Source organism: Trifolium pratense, linkage group LG2 (assembly GCF_020283565.1).
Source record: "Trifolium pratense cultivar HEN17-A07 linkage group LG2, ARS_RC_1.1, whole genome shotgun sequence".
Taxonomy (NCBI): Eukaryota; Viridiplantae; Streptophyta; class Magnoliopsida; order Fabales; family Fabaceae; genus Trifolium; species Trifolium pratense.
The window spans coordinates 13464832-13485345 of NC_060060.1; the positions used below are offsets into that span (position 1 = coordinate 13464832).

The following is a 20514-nucleotide window of genomic DNA, read 5'->3' on the forward strand; positions in this document are numbered from 1 at the left end:
GTTATTTATTTTTTATTATCATTGGAGGAACTATGATACAGGAGAGTGGGTAGCAAAGAAATAATTCAAAATTAAATAGTATTTTTTTTATTCTTTTTTAAGTGTCACTTTTTAAATGAATATAATATTTATAAAAAATGAAAATCACATTTTTGTTTTATGAAATGATCTATTTTAGAATAAAAAATTTGATAAATAACTCTTTGATCAATAAAAATAATAATCGTTAATTTATTAATTTAAAATGAAAATGATCAAAATACTTCAATTTGTTACTCTATTGTAGAGGTTTCCCAAAATATATAGTATAAAATAAAGGAGAATATTAACGTATGTATCAAAAACACATGTTAAGGAAACAAATTTAGAAAGTATTTATTGAAATTAGTTGTGCATTTTATCTCTTCAGCATTAAATTTTTACACCATTAAATATAGAATTTTTATATTAAGGTATCTTAACATGTACCCTTAAGGCAGACGTTATCATGACACTAAAATAAAAAGTAAAAAAGTCATAATATATTAAAATTATTATCACAAGTTCTTTTTTATGCCTCAAAAGACTTGATTTATTTTGAATTAGTCATAAATTGTTGTAAGAGTGATAAGATAGTTGATGTTTTGGTTTAAGATTCACAAGTACTACTCTGAAGAACAAGTCAAAGTCTTTCTTTTACACACGCGACCGGTGTAGGTAGGTCCCTGGTTGGAGACTTTCTTTTGAGCAACTTTAAAATAATATTCATGCAAGTAAATGCAAAGACTTTACATTTTATTTAAAAATTCAGTAGTATGATTTTTGAGTCTTGCATATGAAAAAATTTCCCTTGAAAAAAAATCAACTTGTTTTAATTTATATTTTATAAAATCTTACGTTGTATATTGCCTTGAAATCTTGAAATCAAAATTCAGAAAACAGATTGTGCTAGGCGCAGAGGCTACTGCACTAGCACTAGCACGAGGCGCAATTGTTAAGTAAGGTTGGAGCCTGGCTACCGGAAGCTGCCCTAGGCGCAGGCACGCACACCTATTTATATAGTTGTGCATTTTCTGAGTTTTGTAAGGGGATTTTAAGATATCCTAAAGCCAACAAAAGACTATAGTTTATAAGAGAACTGTTGGGCTTAAGAATAATTCTACAAGTGAGTTGGACACCACACTCTTAAACCCATAAACCAAACACCTTAAGGTTTTGGGTAAGAAGAGTGTGGTGTCCAACTCACTTGTAGAGTTGTTCTTAAGCCCAATGTGGATGATCCCCCGGCTGCCCCCTCGTGATGACCCAATAGTGGTATCAGAGTCGATGGTTCGACGAAGGGTTGAACTGGCTCCTTGTATCAAAAGTCTTCCTGACAAAGGTGGTCAGGCGGCGAGTCTCGTGGAGCAGTGTGGCTTACGGCGGTACAAGTGTAGGATGAAGAAAGTTTCCGCTTGAGGGGGAGCATATCCAAGAGTGGATGGACTCACACTTGAGGGGGAGATTGTTGTGGCAAGTGTGAGTGGTTAAGTCCCACATTGCTTAGAAAAGTGGAGGTTGAACACTTTATAAGTGAGATGACCCATAAACCTAATACCTTAAGGTTTTGGGTAAGAGTGTGGTGTCCAACTCACTTGTAGAGTTGTTCTTAAGCCCAATGTGGATGATCCCCGGCTGCCCCCTCATGATGACCCAACAAGAACACTCTTGGACAATCTCTAGGGTTGAGGTATTGATTCATCACCTTGGGAAACACTTTCATATTGGATTTTTTGGCCAGGGAAGAAATTCGGGCAAATGGTAGAATTATGATCAAGGGTAATTCTTGTAATTTATTTGGAGAATTTCTTTGTAAACAAATATTCTTTTTTAGAGTGGAACGAAAAACTGCTCTCTCCAGTATGTTGTTTTTTGATCGAACTGAATAAACAATTTATTGTGTCTTTTCTCTTTTGTCGTTTTATCTTTTGGTTTGATTAATTGCTTTCTCGCTATATTTGTTTACTTTAATTTATTTGCTCCATACATCAAGACTATTGGTGTGATTTTAATCGAATTCACAACATATTAAATCGAATAGTTGGAAAGTCTAAATATATTAGTTAGATCATATTGGTTTTTTTTTTTTGCACATTGACTTAATTTTTGTTTTTTTATAGTTGATTAATAAAGTTGGTGAACAAAGAACGTTTTGCTGGTGAAATCAGTATTTTTAGCGGTGAAGAAGCCAACTGCTCCCAGTTGAACTTTAACCTTTTCCTAGCTTGAAGTTTTTTAATATTATTATTTTTTATGACAAAATAGTTGTTAAGTGTCATGTCAAATTTCTAAGTCTGGATATATTAAAAAAACTATAGTGATATATTTTGGAAAATAGGTACATATATATGGCATGGTGAATAGAAAAATACGTAGGTAATAAGATACCATTTCTTCTTTCTCGAGCAATTGAATTTCACGAACAGCTTCAGAAAGTTCTTGCAAGACATGAAGACCTTGTTTCTGGAAGAGCTACAAAGCCTGCTAATAAACATGTTCCGAAAGTTATACCAAGACGCCATGGCGTTGTATCTGGCAGAGTTACAACAACTGCTAATGAACAGTTTCCGAAAGTTCTACCAAGACGCGATGATGTTGTAAATTAAACGATTATATTGGATTAATGGCTGGTCTTCCCCTTGTAAAGTTACCAGATTATTTAGCAATATGTATGCAAATGAGAATTTTCAGGTCGAAATCAATAATGCTGATCAATGAACAATGACATTTGGCTACAAAAAAATAGCACAGTAGACATGGATCATATGATCATGGGTAGGTTCGGGGAAATGACCTTTGCGACCAGCACATTCAATTTCAAAATTCAAAATGTGAAACGGATCATCTTCGACAAAAGTTACATTTTGAGCTTCAACAAAATTACGAAACGCATGACATTGTTAATGGGATCAAAATGCGAAACGCATGACATTGTTAATGGGATCAAAGAAAAATCTATAAATATGCACAGTACAATGGATAATTGTATGCTGCGTTCGGGAATCGCTCCCGAAAAGGAATCTATTGATTCTCTCCCAATTGGATGGACCGTAGGTGCGATGATTTACTTCACGGGCGAGGTCTCTGGTTCAAGTCCAGGATGGCCCGGCTGTGCCAAAGAAAAGAATAAAAGATTGATTTGACTCCTTCGTGCATGCTCCAACTTGGCTCGGGGAAGTGCAACACATTCTTAGAATACTGTTAAAAAAAAAAAAAGCATAACACATTCTTAACAGGTTGAACAGTTAAGGGTCGGAGAAGTGCAATTACTCATTTTTAACTTAAAACCCACATTCTTAAGAGCAAAGAGTCGGGCGGAAAAAGGGGAGGGGGGGGGGGGGGGAGCTCTTCGTTCCCGGTTCTCCTGTAGCTGAATCGATCCTCCGGAACCACAAGAATCCTTAGTTTGAATGGGGATTCCAATACTTATCTCAAACATAGAATTTTGATGTTACCGTAAGAAAAAGGATACAGGCAAGCAAACTCTAACTGGCAGTAAGACAAGGTTTTTAATTTGTTGTCTTCTTATATTTTCCAACAGGAACTTCATTCCAAATGCTTGCAAATGCATTTTTATAATTAAGAACAAAATATGTAGTACGAGCAACCTAATCCAATTTTGACTTATAGAGTTGCTATGGATCTGATCAGTGGAATTGCAAATTGGGAGAGAATCCAATTGCAAAGAGTCGTATAACGGGAAAGTTTTTTCCCCGTAGAATTTTATTTAAAGAGAATCTAGTGTATATCCTCACCATTCATAATATTTTTAATAATTGAAACTAAATATAATTAAACAAAATGAGTGGGTGGGATTTAAACTAAGAAAAATGATTTTTGTAGGACTAATTTAGGATAACTTTTGGGACAACTAATTTCTAGTACTTCCACTTATTCATTTTAAAAGATGAAATTCTAGCCGCTATCTACTAGGTTATTTGAGTATAAAACTTTTGGGACAACTATCTCTCTCATACTCGCTCGCTTTGTATTCTTACTCTATCTCTCAAATTGTATAAGACCTGAGGGAGTAAATAACAACTCCTACTTTATTGATCACCCGTAACATTAAATGCTTCAACCAATTGTTTAAGGTTTGACAAATGATAAATCATCTTAAAAGTAAAGTAGAACTTTGTTGTTGGTGCATTGATATAAGCAAGCAAAACATACAGTGTAGTCAAATCAGTATATAGACTATACATTGGTCACTTGGTCAGTCTTTACTCTCATGTTGTGTAACTCGAAGCAATGCCACATGTTTGGCTGTAATATTGCCTTCGTGATACCGATTTCATTAATATGCCTACATATTTTTCAATGGTACAAAACTTAGGTGTACTTATTTGTGTGATAATTTTATTGATCTTCAATTTAAGTTTAATATTCTAGTATAACTTAATCTATGTGACATAGGATAGAAGTTGTTCTTGCTAACATATCTAAGGGATATCTTGGTGTCATCAAGGTTAGGGGATAGAGTTTATGGTTTTTTAGTAGTTAATGTGAGAGAGATGTGTCTCTTTTTCTTGTCATGCGGTTATATTTATGTATAAGCGGGGAGAGGGAGTCTTTGACGGTTTTCTCTTTTCCCGCTTGTCCCACAACCTTGGATATGACCCTTCCCCGTGACTGTCGAGGTCATGGATAGTTCCCGACTCATACCTCATGAGTGCCCGGCGTGGTATCTCATCATTTTGGACTTGCATCGGTTCTGGGTTTACTCACCCCTTTGTTGGGCTTGAACATTATGCTGATCTATAAGCTATATTCTGTCCTCTTTTTTGGTAAAAAATAAGGCAGTATTTAATTCGATGGTTTCTCCCCCAAATTTATCTTCTCACGCAAAACATGTAGAAAACTTTGAAAAACATTCCGGAAAAAAATTCAGTGAAATGCAAATTAAATTTACACTTAATTTTTTTCTTCTTCAGAAAACAGTGTTCCGAAGTTTAATATAAGGAAGTTACTTTTACCGCCCTACTGGTTACTCAAACACTGTCCGCGACTTAAGTAGCAGACAGCTTTTTTTTTCTTTCCAAAACGTCCTATTTTAACACATCTGCTGATGTGTAAAAATAGGGCGTGCGAGTAACCAGAAGGGTGGCAAAAGTAGCTCTCTTAATATAATAGGGTCAAGGCCCAACTTTGTCTGCAAGGAGTCACTACATTTTTGAAAAAAGTTACTTTAAGCTTCAACAAAATTACGGTGTCAAAAATTTACACTTAAATACATGTTGATATTCAGAATGGGGCAAAGTGTTAGGAAACCACTCACTTGCACCATGACAGAGAGTCCTTAAATTTGGCAAAGAACAAAATCACACGGCTAGAATTACTATCCAATGTTTTGTTTAGAAGACTAAAGATAAAATAGAAGTATAAAACAAAAGAGAATGAGTACAAGCTAGAAAAGGGTCATCTACTAAAATGAGTCATATTCATATCCATATACAAGAAGCTGAAAATAGTTTATCTCAAAATTTTCTTTACACTAATTTAGTACAATGATATCACATAGCTGCATTAGCTCTCAGTAGTTGTAATCAAAAGTAAGACCTAGAATTAAATAAGCTTATAAACAAAAAAAAAAAAAAAACCTCTTTTACTGTTTGTGCTATTCATATACAAAATCACAGATCCCTTCTGCATAATGGGCAAGAACCATGCCTTAAGAGCCACATATCTATGCAAGGAAGGTGAAACATGTGATGACAATGAGGTAAACTTCTAACTGTCTCTCCAAGTTGAAAGTCCTGCAAACATACCAATAATAAAAAATGTCAATATCCAAATCAAATTGTATAATACTACCTTTAGTCCTTAATATAAGTAATTAATGTATTTGACCTATATTATAGACCGGATACATTAGTTACTCAGATACATTATAGACCGGATACATTAGTTATTCAGTGAATCTAAAAAGTAAAGAGTAACACATAGTTCATGTCAAATAGATAAGCACTGATATTAACAAGAATAAGGGCAAAAAATAACCAACCTGGAGACAAACTGAACAAGAAACTTTCTCCCCTGATGCATCCATATTGTCCGTGGTGATTTTGATTTTTGGGATTTTCGCAACTGAATCTACAGATAACCCTTTGGAACCACCAATGTCAAAGATGTTTTGAACCTCATCAAAGCTTGTTTCAACAGCACCCATCTGATAAAAAAGATCAAAGGTATCAGAAAAACTATGAAACATTGAAGTATTGAACATTGCAGCCGAAATTCTATCTCGTTGATAAGTCCTTTTGAACACAAAAAAAGTACCTGACTTTGAACAGCACTCAACATGGCAGGACCAATCCTCTCACGCACAAGTCTTCCACTCAACAAGCTAGCAATAACATCAATCTGCATAACTCAAAAGGATCAAAATCCAAGCTACAAAACATGCCATTGTGAAATTGAATGATGAACAAAACTCAAAAGAGACTAAGTCTTTGTTTGGTATCAAGGGGGGTATGTCAGAATCATGGTGAGATACTCATCGTGATACCAAACATACACTAAAACTATGCGAATAATATAGCTACATGAAAAGCTTCAAGCACAAGAAAAGATCTCATTCTAACAACACATACTCACCAAATATAAAAGACAACCAATCCCAGATTCATCAGAATGCCAAAGAACAAGAGAAGATTCAAAAACTTCAATGGAAAAAACAGCTCCTGATATAGCACCAACAGCAGCACCTCGAATGAAACCACTCTCAGTTTCTTGACCTATCAAAGCTCCTGTCATAGCTCCCAATAACGTCCCCACTGCAGAACAAAACAATCCATTAAAACCTTATTCACCTTAAAATATTCAAAATGCAACATCTCAATGTTACAAATCCAAGCCATAAACTACAATTTTGGAACATTATGAATATTAAAATAACAAAATAAAACAACATAACCAAAAGTTCCAAAACAACGAAACAATCAAATCCAATCAACAAAAATATCATACACCCATTTCCCAAGTTTCATTTTTTCTTCTAAATTTCACACACCCACTTCCCAAGTTTCATTTTTTCTTCCAAATTTCACATAAAAAACTAGAATTTATCCCCAAGTGTAATTTTTTCATCTAAAATATTAAAACCCAAAATTACAATACAAAACCACACATTGACATTAAAAATTCAACCTCAAAATAGAAACAAATCAAAGAATTAGAACAAGAATTGAAAAGAAGAATCAAACCTAATGCAAAACAAAAGGTCAAGATCGCAGAGAAAATGTTCCCAATGATAGCAGAAATTGCAAGGGTACCAAATTGTTTAACTTTGTCAACGAGATTTCCAAAGGAACCGAACAAAGATGAACGAGAAGGACATGGATTTGGTACAAAATCCATCTAGGTTGTTTTTTCTTTCTCTCAAAAATCGGTACAGACAACAAACAACAATTGGTAAAGTATACTATGTTCGGTTTGATTTGATGTCACAACAAAACACAAGATTTGGGTTTAAGAAGAAGTTATTATATAATAAAATAATAATATAAATATAAATAAATAATTAAAAGAAGAAGAAGAAGAAGAAGAAATGAAGAATAATGATATGATAAAATAAGATGAGAGATATTTATAAGAGACTTTTTGGTGTTGGAGAATGCTTAATCGGTAAGAGAGAAAGAGAAGAAGAAGATTGAAAGAAACTACGATCAACCAACTCGCATTTAAAGCTTGTGTGTCTTTAACCACACCAATTTTCTATCTCTCTTTATATTTTTGCTATTTTTATTTTTTCATCTACACTTCTAATTATTATTTTTTAATCAAAAACTGCAAATAAATTGTTAATAGGTTTAACCTTATTTAGTAAACCATCATTTTTTTAAGTCTTGAAATTGTAGGTGTGTGATAATTTAAGACTTTAAACATAATTTAAATGTAAGTTTGTTTTATATTAATTAAAAAATTAAATTTATTCATAAATATTAGTTCAACTGACAACAAAAATGATGAAATTGTTAAGTCGAATGTTATGATTGAGTTCGAATCTCAGCTCTTCTACTTATGTGTGTGTCTGAGTTTATAATAGTTTTATCATTTCGTCTGTTAAAAAAAAAAAAAAAACTTAAAAATTTTATATATATTGGACTACCTTATTAGAATCCTAAGACCAATTAGTATTGATGAGAAGTCTTTGAATAAAAGTTTTTTTTTTTTAATCTCGGCAAAGATTAAAATTTTGTTTGGTTTTGCAATGAGAAATTAATTTTGAATGAATTAAATATATAAAATTGATTTTATTTGAAACTTAGTTGAAAGTAAAATAATTTATATTTGCATATATTTATGTAAATTGAGTTGGACGACATATCTTAGCATAAAAATCATTTATCTATATTATATATAAAGAGAATATATGATTTTGGTGTGGACTTTTCATAATACAAACAATATCCATGATTTTTTTTAGTAGCAACAAAAAAAATTTATTAACAAATTCACCAAAATGTAAGACACATTTTTTTTTTAACAAGCAAATTTTTTTTATTAACAAACTCATAAAAATAATTTTTAACTTCACGTAAATCAATTTTACATAAAAATTAACTCTATTTTAAAAATTTAAATGTGTCAAAATCAACTTTACACTTTTTAACTCTTCTGATTAGAACCAAATATACACTAAATATTTTACTAATATGAAACCAAATTGTGTCATTTTTTTTAATGGCAAATTGTGTCATTTAGTATGAGACATAAGCACCTCGAACACTTCTTGACAAATGAAGCATACCGTTTTGAAGAAGAATATTTTATAAATTTAGTCTCAAATTATCAAACAATTAACATTTCTAAGATAAAAATGGTTATTTACTCCATCCTAATTTATATAGTTAAAAACAAAAAATGAGTAGATCGCTTTCAAAATAGCACGAGTCGAGACGGTGACAATAGTGAAGAAAATGGAAATTAAAAGAAGGTTCTTTTTGTTTTGACAACTAAACTCAAATCAGGATGATTAATCAACCACAAAAATGATCACATGAAATATGAGTTTGTTTACAATTAGATGGGTTTATTTTCCATCACTCATTTTGTTTTATTTGTTATTTTCACTTTTTTCAGCTTAGTTAAGAAAATATGTATCTGATGGCTTTCGTTGGCTGCTATTTAATTGTCTCAACAAGTTGTCTTATATTATGATACTCCTTAATACACTACTCATTTAATTTTCCACATTTATAATATTATGTTAGTATATTAGCATTTTTTTGTTGACAAGATGTTAGTATTAGTATATAGTAGTATATACTAGTGTATTTAATTTAATATTTTTTAATATTATCATACTTACTAGTGTATTTTTTTTTAATGGTACTAGTGTATTTAATTTAGTGATGATAGGTGTCTACAAAATGGGTATTAAATTTTTTTATTTCCAGTATAGTGTATATGATGAAAATATCTTGATTGGATAGGGTCAGTAGGTGGGTTGTAGTAGACTTTGCAAGGGATGAGTTATGGGACAACATAAATATATATGCATGTTGTATTTAATGTTCTTATCATTCTTCCAGATCTAATATGTACGTGGATTAGCATGATGTACTGATTTGTAATAATTTAGAAACATCTTGTACATATGTATAGAAAAATTAATTAATTCTTGCTTGTGTTTTTTGTACAAGTATAGTTTTTTTTTTTTATTGTTCATGTATATTTGCTTTTTATTTGTGAATACATGCATGTATAATTTTGGTGTACATTATTTTGTCATCACTTAATGATTTTGGTCCATTGTGGTCCATGTAGTGTTGATTTCTTGAACCAAATTTCACTTTATGGTCATAAGGTGTGATGATAGGGACGATCCAAAAATTCAGTATGCATAATTTAGTTGTTTGGACATTGCATTGTATATATAAGAATCGAATTTCAAATTTGAAATTCATCACTTATTTATGTTACTTTCAAATCGCTTGATCCATAAAATGTTAACAAGAGAAAGAGAAGTGGTAATTTTTATCTTATTGACTTATTAGTAGAAGTGGTACTTGCAATTGATACTTAATAGGTACTCAGTTATATTTTCCTTTAATAATAGTATGTAATAATTATAAATGCTTTTCTTTTTTATTAAAAATATGTCTAAACTTAGCTCAGTTGATAGAAACATTTCATTATATTGCAGAAGTTGGGGTTCGAATCACAGACACTTAATTTATTCACCTTTAAACTAAAGTATAATTTCTACCTACTAAACTACTTGACAAAAAAAATATTCCGAGCTCGAACTCACAAATATCATAATACCCATTTTCTTTGCCAAATAGTTTTAAAATTTGAGTGAGTTTCCATGGTTTACATTAGACTTCATAATATTTGAAAGAACCATTCATTAATGTTTGGCTTATGGTCAAATATGGTATTCAAAATCGAACCTTGTTCATCATTATGTCACATTGCCATAAATATTTCTTCTGAGATTTTCAAATTCAAAGTAAACCAACATTCGTATTCATCAACTACGATCAAGGGTAGAAACAAAATCCGCAATACTCGTTGATCTCTTGTTAGTAGTACACTCTTTGGTCTCGTGCATATATGTTGGGAGTACATAGAAGTTTGGTAGAAACAATGAGTCAAATGCTTCATAATTATAAGAGAAAGTGACCATCCATATCTCCATCCAAAATCTTAAGATATGCGTGAGTTTTCACATCTTGAATTTGGTCTAATACCAAGATCCATTCTCGCTCTCCCACCAGGCCGAACCACGACTTTGATACCACTTGTTGGAAAGTTTGGAAAAATTCGGGAGAAACAACGAGGTCAAAAATTCCAGGATCACAAGGGAGAAAAACGCTACATCTCCACCAAAATTTTATCGTGTTTGTCATACAACCCTAAAATGAAATATTTTATGTATAGAAGGCAAAAAAAAAAGACTAACTATAGAACTACATTGTCATGTAAAATTTCGACTTAGTCTCTTTGGATGACCGGAGACAATAAGAGCATCCACAATGAAACTCTCCATACATTTTTGGATACCAACTTAAATGAGTCTAAGAAAAGTCATAGAAAGAGCAGACTCTAAATCTCGATCACATATATACATCACTCATTTATAATTTTTTTAATAATATTACTTAATAAGCACTCATCTATTAAATTTTAGCATCTATTAAAAATTCTAAATGAGCCATACCAATAACTCTACAAAATTTTAAATAGATCCTGGACTGGGCAATGGGCCTAAAGGCAAAATCAAATTAGCCCAATTAATACAAGAAAGGAAACAGGCCCAAAACAATTGAATTCCAAACGCCCATTTGGCGATACAAGGCCTAGGCGAGGTGGGTAATGACGGACGACGCCCATAAGACGGATTTGCATATGACAATAAAATATCTTCATCCTTCCCTGTCTTAGCGATTAACTTGGGAACGAAGAAACCAACTCCTTGAAACCGCCATGGCTTGAAGATCAAGGTTTTATTCCTACTTTCACGCTGCATCACCGGAAAAGGCGCTGAAGACCGGATTTGTAGGAACCCTAGCTTGGAGAAGAAGGCTTTAATGGTCTATAAATAGTTTGATACTTTCATCTGTAAAGGAGGATGGAATTCTGACTTATAAAACTCCCAGGGTTGTTGGGATTGAACTGAGTGTAATCACATCATTTGATCAATAACACAAACCCCCTTGTTTTTTACCAGAACATTTTGGCGCCCACCGTGGGGCTGCGGTAAAATCATTTGATCCCAGCCTATCACAGCAACTAGACGAAAAATCAAACATCTTCACATGGCTGGAGAACACGAAAACCACGACAACTCTAACGTTAACACCCTGCAAGCCGCCGTCGTAGAGATTCGGCGCTTACAAACTCAGATTGCGGCCATAGAAGCCGAAAGAACTAATGAGAAAGAGAAAGCGAAGTTGATTTTGGAAGAGGAGGAGGGAGAGGGCGTCATGGACGTACAACCCTTAGCACAGCACCTGTGGGATGCCCAAGTGGTGGAAACAATCAAGGTCCCTCACCTTCCTACTTTCGACGGAAAGACGGATCCAAGGGAGCACCTGATGGCAATTGGGACACAAACTGCCATAATCAATGCTCCGGAACATCTAAAGTGTAAATTACTAGCCGGCACCTTCAAGGATGTCGCCCTGCGTTGGTACATGAACCTTCCAAAAAACTCAATTGAAAGTTATGCTGACTTTCATAAAAAATTTATTCACCAGTTCGCTGGATCGAAACACGTGAAAGTCACATCAACCAGTCTTTTCTCTATCCGCCAAAACCCTGGCGAGTCATTGCGTAATTTCCTCGCCAGATTTAGCGAAGCTACCATCAAAGTCTCAAATCCAAATCAGGAGATGTTTGTGGCAGCCTTCCACAATGGGCTAAGAGCGGGACATTTCAATGAGTCCTTAGCCCAAAAGCCAGCCTCGTCGATGCAAGAGGTAAACAAGAGGGCGGAGTGTTATATTAAGGGCGAAGAAAGTAACGCCGAGAAAAGGCAAAGAGACGTTAAGGAGAAGGAATACGTGGGCCGTGCCATTAGAGCGCCCGAACACCCACGACCAAAATCGGGGGGCCACCAAGGAGACCCATGGCAGAGGCACCATGGGAAGCCCTACCGCCAACCGCCCAGAAGAGAATTCAGGAATCATCCCGCCAATGAAGACTTCACGCCATTAAACGCCTCAAAGGTTTACGTCTTAAATGAGGTTCTGGCCACTGGTTTGGCAAACCTTCCCCCAAGGAGAACCAGTAACATCCCCATGGGGCTGGACGACAACGCCTGGTGCGCATATCACAGGTGTAGAGGTCACTCCACGGAGAAATGCTTCCGCTTAAGAGATTTAATCGAAGAACTAATCAAAAGCGGACACCTTCGCAAATTTATTGACGACGCCGCCCAAGGGCGAGTTGTCGTGCCAAAAGTTCCCCGGCAGGAGCCACGAGACCCTCCTGGGCCAAACAGAGAGCCTCCCAAGGGGAGGATCTCCGTAAATACAATAGCGGGGGGATTCTCAGGCGGGGGCGAATCAAGCTCAGCAAGGAAAAGGTATGTACGCCGAGCCATCTCGGAGATATACCTCGTAAGTCAACCCCAGCCATTAGACGTACCGGATTTGGCATTCACGGCAAAGGATGGTTTGGAGGTAGCACCCCACGACGATGATCCCTTAGTGATACAAGTCCAAATTTTGAACTGTGATGTGAAAAGAGTACTGATAGATTCGGGGAGTTCAGCGGACATTATGTACTGGGAAGCTTTCAAGGCCATGCAATTAGCAGAAGAGCAATTGCAACCATACTCCGGAACCCTGGTTGGGTTCTCTGGCGAACAAGTGGACGTAATGGGTTACGCCTCCCTTCTTACCACGTTTGGAGAAGGCATCAACGCCAAAACTATCAAAGTGCGATATCTGGTAGTTAAAACTCCTTTTACCTCCTATAATATTATTATAGGAAGACCCGCCTTTAACGCATTAGGGGCGGCCATGTCCACTTTATACCTAGCAATAAAATACCCCCTCGAGAATGGGGGAGTAGGAACAGTAAGGGGCGATCAGATTCTCGCCAAGAAGTGCTACGAGTCTAGCTTAAAGATACGACACCGAACTTCCAGCGCAAGCGGGAAATTCGAAAGAAGACAAGCCGCAACTCCAGGCGGCATAAACATGATAGAGAGCGCAGATATGGATCCAAGGGAGGAATTCCAAGATCGAAGGGTAAGCCCTATAGAAGACCTGGAGCAGGTTCAAATTGGCGATTACCCTCACCAGACAACTAGCTTGGGAACAGCGTTGCCCAGCGAGGAGAGGAGACGAATCATCAAAATCCTGAAGGATAACGCTGACCTATTCGCATGGAAACCTTCAGATATGCCAGGGATTGACGAAGGGGTGATAACACATAAACTCTCAATATCACCCAGCACAAAACCAGTTTCCCAAAGAAAAAGGAAGGTGGGAGAAGAAAGACGAGTCGCTATTGCAGAAGAAGTAGAGAAACTAAAGGAAGCAGGATTCATCGAAGAAATAAAATACCCCTCATGGTTGGCAAATGTCGTCATGGTGAAAAAGGCCAACGGGAAGTGGAGAATGTGCGTGGACTTCACAGACTTAAACAAGGCGTGTCCCAAAGATCCATATCCCCTACCTAACATAGACAGGTTAATTGATGGCGCCTCGGGGTGTAAGATGCTGAGTTTTATGGACGCCTACTCCGGATACAATCAAATAAAGATGAACCCCTCCGACGCCCGCCATACAGCCTTTATGTCGAATACCTGCAACTACTTTTACAACGTCATGCCTTTTGGACTGAAGAATGCGGGAGCAACATACCAAAGGTTGATGGACAGGGTTTTTGCTGAGCAAATAGGGAAGAATTTAGAGGTATATATCGACGACATGGTAGTAAAAACTTCCGATGGAAGTCACCATGATGATGATCTGTTGGACATCATGGGATCAGTAAGAAAGTACAACATGAGACTAAACCCAGCAAAGTGTTCCTTTGGGGCACAAGCCGGAAAATTCTTAGGGTTCATGCTCACCAGCAGAGGAATAGAGGCTAACCCCGAAAAATGCCAAGCCATCATAGACATGAGGAGCCCTACATCCGTGAAAGAAGTACAGACCTTGACAGGCAGAATAGCCGCACTATCCAGATTCCTATCATGTGCGGGCGAAAAGGGTTTCCACTTCTTCGCATCTCTTAGGAAAAATGAGAGATTTTCCTGGACGCCAGAATGCGAAGAAGCCTTCAAACAACTAAAAGAGTTCCTGGCATCACCGCCCATCTTGACACGCCCATTACCAGGTAACACCCTTTACCTATATCTCGCAGTCTCGGATAGAGCTTTGAGTTCAGCTCTAGTTCAAGAAATAGAGGGCGAAGAAAAACCTATATATTTTGTAAGTAGAACCTTAAGGGGAGCAGAAACAAGGTATCAAAGAATAGAGAGATTATCTCTCGCGGTAGTTGTCACAGCAAGAAAGTTAAGGCAGTATTTTCAAAGCCACCAGATAGTTGTTAAAACAGATTACCCTATCAAGAACGTCCTCCGAAAGCCAGACTTGGCAGGAAGGATGGTGGCGTGGTCCGTGGAATTATCGGAATTTGACATCACCTTCTCACCTAGAGGGGCCATTAAGTCACAAAGACTAGCTGATTTTGTATTGGAGATGTCTACTCCGCCAACAACAGAGAAAACAGCGTTTTGGACACTCTCAGTTGACGGGGCCTCCAATGTGCGAGGAAGTGGAGCCGGAATAGTACTGGAAGGACCGGATGGCGTGATGATAGAACAATCACTACGTTTCGCCTTCAAAGCTAGCAACAACCAAGCGGAATACGAGGCTTTGATAGCAGGAATGAAGTTGGCAAGCGATATGGAGGTAAAAGAGCTAAAGGCCATGAGTGATTCCCAGCTGGTAACCAACCAAGTATCAGGGAAGTTTCAAACGAAAGAGCCGCAGTTAATCAAATACGTGGAGAAGGTGCAGAACCTAGCTAAGCATTTCGATTCGTTCGAATTAGTCTACGTTCCCCGCGAACAGAACATGAGAGCAGATCTATTGTCAAAGTTGGCGAGCACCAAAAAACCAGGAAGCCATAGAACCGTTATCCAAGAAACCATAAAAACTCCCAGCATCAACGGGGAAGAGGTAATGATGGTAATAGAAGAAGAAGACTGGAGATCGCCCATTATCCGGTACCTCCAAAAGGATGAGCTCCCGAAAGAAAGGGAAAAGGCTTTTAAATTGAGGAAAATGGCGGCATGGTATTCAATGGTAGGGGATAAGCTATATAAGAGAGGATTCGCGTCCCCCCTCCTTTTATGCGTCAGTACTGAAGAAGCCAAGCGCATCATGAATGAAGTACACGAAGGATCATGTGGTAGTCATATCGGTTCAAGAGCATTAGCAGGAAAGATATTGAGAGCAGGATTTTATTGGCCAGATATACATGATGATACCGCCATGTACGTAAGAAACTGTGACAAATGCCAAAGACACGCCAACCTGCATCATGTTCCGGGGGAGCCACTGAAGTCAGTGTTATCCCCTTGGCCCTTTTTCATGTGGGGTGTAGATATCGTTGGCCCATTTCCGGTTGGCTATAAACAAGCGCGATGGATCATCGTCGCCGTAGACTACTTTACAAAATGGATTGAAGCAGAGCCGGTATCCAGCATTTCGGCGGAACAGGTAAAAATCTTTTATTGGAAGAAAATCATCTGCAGATTTGGATTGCCCAAATACATCGTATCCGACAACGGTACACAATTCGCTAGCGAAAAGGTCGTTGAATTCTGTCGAAGCAAGGGAATCAAAAACACCTTTATATCAGTGGAGCATCCACAAGCAAACGGACAAGCAGAGTCAGCAAATAAGGTGATACTAAGAGCCTTAAAAAGAAGGCTAGATAGTAAAGGCGAAGCTTGGGTAGCCCACATCTCACCCATCCTCTGGTCGTATCACACCACTCCCCAATCCTCGACAGGTGAAGCGCCATTTACAATGGTCTATGGTTCGGACGCGATGATCCCGGTGGAAATAAATCCTCCTAGTTGGCGCAGAGAAACCACGACGCAGGAAGAGAACGACAGAGCTCTGGAAGAGAACCTAGACATGATCGAGGAAAGAAGAGAAAGAGCGCATTTCAGGGAATTCGCCATAAAGCAAAGAGCCGCTAGGCGTTATAATACGAGAGTCAAACAAAGGAGTTTTCAAGAAGGCGACCTGGTGCTGAAAAGACCTATGGGAAAGGATAAAGGAGGAAAGTTCGCAGCAAACTGGGAAGGCCCCTTTCGGGTGCAAGAAGCTTTCGAAGGAGGAGCATATCGCCTAGAGACCATGGAAGGAAAAATCCTCCCAAGGACATGGAACGTAGCAAACCTAAAGTTCTACTATAGCTAATCACGGAGCATCACTTTATCGGTGGAAGAATAAGTAAAACCATTCTCTTCTTTTAGCAATATTTTTAAATGATGTATAAGAACCGTTTTCATAAAGGAATAAAAAAAAAAAAAAAAAAAACAATGAGACACTCTTTTCCCCTGTTTCAACGGGGGTTTTTATCGAGGCTCATTGAATTTCAAAATTCTAGTAGTTTATATCTTCTTGCATATCCCAAAATATTTGCGTCAATAAAGGTCAACCTGATTAAGTTACGGGCTCTGAACCAACAAAAATGGTTATCTCAAACTTGAGCTCTGAATCTTTACTTAAAGATCAACTCAGATGTGAGCGCTGAACCAAAAACAAGGGTTACAGTGCCTTGGCGTCACCCACGAGTTAGGTACGTCAGAAAAAAAATTTATTAAACAAAGGTTACAGTGCCTTGGCGTCACCTTCGAGTTGGGTACGTCAGAAAAAAAATTATTAAACAAAGGTTACAGTGCCTTGGCGTCACCCACGAGTTGGGTACGTCAGAAAAAAAATTATTAAACAAAGGTTACAGTGCCTTGGCGTCACCCACGAGTTGGGTACGTCAGAAAAAAATTTATTAAACAAGGGTTACAGTGCCTTGGCGTCACCTTCGAGTTGGGTACGTCAGAAAAAAAAAAAAATTTTATTAAACAAGGGTTACAGTGCCTTGGCGTCACCTTCGAGTTGGGTACGTCAGAAAAAAAAAATTTATTAAACAAGGGTTACAGTGCCTTGGCGTCACCTTCGAGTTGGGTACGTCAGAAAAAAAATTATTAAACAAAGGTTACAGTGCCTTGGCGTCACCCACGAGTTGGGTACGTCAGAAAAAAAATTATTAAACAAAGGTTACAGTGCCTTGGCGTCACCCACGAGTTGGGTACGTCAGAAAAAAATTTATTAAACAAGGGTTACAGTGCCTTGGCGTCACCTTCGAGTTGGGTACGTCAGAAAAAAAAAAAAAATTTTATTAAACAAGGGTTACAGTGCCTTGGCGTCACCTTCGAGTTGGGTACGTCAGAAAAAAAAAATTTATTAAACAAGGGTTACAGTGCCTTGGCGTCACCTACGAGTTGGGTACGTCAGAAAAAGCAAAATTAAAAAGGTTGAAAGGCCTTGGCGCTACCTGTAAGTCTTACGAGTTGGGTACGTCAGAAAAAGAAAAATCAAAAAAGGTTGCAAGGCCTTGGCGTTACCTGTAAGTCTTACGAGTTGGGTACGTCAGAAAAAGATACAACAAAGAAAGGCGAAATTATCAACACCGCCGGAAGAAGCTTATACACAACCAAAGCAGGCGATTCATTATACCACCAAAAAACAACAGGTATAAAGTTATTTGCATCAATTTACAATTATTATAGAAAATAGAAGATGTCACAGGTGCAAGGACGAAGTTTCCTAGACAAAGACGACAGAAGGCGTTACCTCACAACGTAATGCAAAAATAATTCGTAAAGTTATGAAAAGAAGAAATCAGGCGAATAAAGAACTTTATAAAGGACCCAGCCAAGGGGCAAAATTGTTCAAAGCCACAAAAGGGCATACAAAATAATTACAAAAAGCCACAGAAGGGCAGAAACAAGATCATTACAAAGAGATCATTCATTGAGGAGGAACATAGGGAACGAGCTTGCCGTCAACAATTTGATTCATTGCATCAGCTTCGCCAAGGCGCTTAGCATCGAGATCCGGGAAAAGAAGCTTGACCTGTTCTATAGCAAAAGAAAAGCCCTCGTCATATTGGTTGGCGGCATAGAGCTGAAGCTCTGTGACATCACTCTCCAATCTAACTTTCTCATCAGCTAAGGTCCCAATAGACTGTACCGCTTCATCCTTCTCCTTGGATAGTTTAGAGAGTTTCTCAGCCTGGGCAGCAGCATTCTCCTTGAGCTTAGCCTCCGAAGCGGCATAGCTTTCTTTAACTTTAGACAGCTTTTCTTCATACTCTTTCTTCAGTCTCTCTGTCTCGCCCTCCCTTTCTTCCTTCAACTTTTTAATGTCATCCTCCAGCTTCGCCTTGGTTTCAGAATACCTCTTCTCAATATCAGCGAGGTTATCATCAACCATCTTCACCTTCTGCCTCGCCTCCACAACCTCTTGCTCCTGGCGGTTTGTCAACAGATAATTGAGAAGAGTACCCTTGACTTCATACTCTAAGGCTTTCTTCCTCAGGTCTTCCGTCGAAGTGTTGGTGAAGCGAGTCATGTCACCCACCATGGTTACTCCTCTCTCAATGAATTCCAGAGGATCGAAGGAGCTCCAGGAAAGGGGCGCAGCGGTTTCAGCATCTTGAGAAGGAGGCTGAGAAGAACTGGAAGCCGCACCTTTGCCCTTGTCGGCACCCCCAACATTTTGAATAGTTTTCTCTATCTTTTGTTTTTTGGGAGGAGGAGGAGCAGCACCCTCGTTTCCCTCCGCTTCAGCAGCTGTCTTTCCAGGGATCTCAACACGGATCCGCCCTTCATGCTTCTTCTTGCTCCGCCCTTCCTTCATAGCAGCTTCCTCCACTTGCAGCTTTTTCAGGGGATCAGTCACGTCGACAACAGGATTGGCTCTTTGCTGGCGAGCTTTAGCCAAGAATGCCAGTCTCTCCTCATTAGAAATAGTCCTCATTCTCTCTGCAAAAGTAAAAAGAGGCAAAGAAATACAAGTTAGTAACGAGGCGAGATCAACATTAAACAAATAAAAGATACAAATTTATTACTTACGCAAATATTCTTCCAAGGCGCCACTATTACCCTCACACCTAAGAACGTCAGAGGTATCCATAAGGGCATAGGAATCAAGGAAGTTGACGGTATCTTGCTCAAAGTCGCTCAAAGCCTCAAAGATGGCTCCCTTGATAAGCCTAGGGTTTTTGGTCCAATAAAAAGGAAATAAAGGATCCTCAACCTCATCATACATCAGGTCAGGAAATTTCTCATCATGGCGAACCCGAAGGAAAGAATCTTTGAAGTTTTTGAAATTGGAGGCATATAAGCTTAGGAGACGACGGTTGGGTTGACTACTAAGGGAAACTAGAGATTGAGGTTTTAGGTTCTTTATTTGGTAAAAAGAGAAGAAAACACCAACAGAAGGGTCTAGGTTAAAACCTGAACACATTACCTCGAAAGCTTTTATAAAGGCCCAACTATTAGGATGAAGTTGGGTGGGGGCGACATTAAGAACCCTCAACATCTCAGCCTCGAAAGAGGTGAAAGGCAACCAAATATTGAGGGGCTGGATCACGCCAGTATAAAGATAGAAATAATCTGGCGGGGTAACATTCTGGAGAAACACGAACTCGCCCTCCCTGACGGGTTCGGTTATAATCAGATCTTCACGAAGAAGGGAATCAGAGAGTTTGACAGCTTTCCTAAAGCTCCTCACCATCTCCACACTAGTATACTTTGAAGAAACTTCCATGGTGACTGGAGCGTAGTCGGCAACGACCAGGTCTCGGCAGGGGTTCTTCCGCTTTCCTGTGAAAGAGGAAGGGGAGATTATGACGCAATCACTGTCATTACTACTATCACTACTGTTATCACTATCACTACTACTACTCCCAACATCAAAACCCCATAATTCCGAATAAAACCCC

General features: G+C 37.8%; 1 protein-coding gene across 1 annotated transcript; it reads right to left on the bottom strand.

Annotated features, from left to right (window-relative positions):
- Positions 1-5441: 5441 nt before the first annotated feature.
- LOC123910859 (NEP1-interacting protein 1) lies at positions 5442-7653 on the bottom strand. Its single transcript, XM_045962144.1, has 5 exons — positions 7224-7653; positions 6616-6794; positions 6298-6381; positions 6023-6187; positions 5442-5774 (listed from the first exon to the last, which is right to left on the bottom strand). The coding sequence occupies exons 1-5, from the start codon at positions 7375-7377 to the stop codon at positions 5652-5654; spliced, it is 705 nt and encodes a 234-aa protein (XP_045818100.1). The 5' UTR covers positions 7378-7653; the 3' UTR covers positions 5442-5651.
- Positions 7654-20514: the final 12861 nt, after the last annotated feature.

What these genes read in the sequence shown, in the direction of transcription:
- LOC123910859 (XM_045962144.1), bottom strand. Translation starts at nt 7,377, where the DNA reads ATGGATTTTGTACCAAATCCATGTCCTTCTCGTTCATCTTTGTTCGGT. An exon ending in GACCTTTTGTTTTGCATTAG is followed by an intron (nt 6,795 to 7,223) that starts GTTTGATTCTTC and finishes TTTGTTCTGCAG; the next exon opens with TGGGGACGTTATTGGGAGCT. An exon ending in TGAGTGCTGTTCAAAGTCAG is followed by an intron (nt 6,188 to 6,297) that starts GTACTTTTTTTG and finishes CTTTTTTATCAG; the next exon opens with ATGGGTGCTGTTGAAACAAG.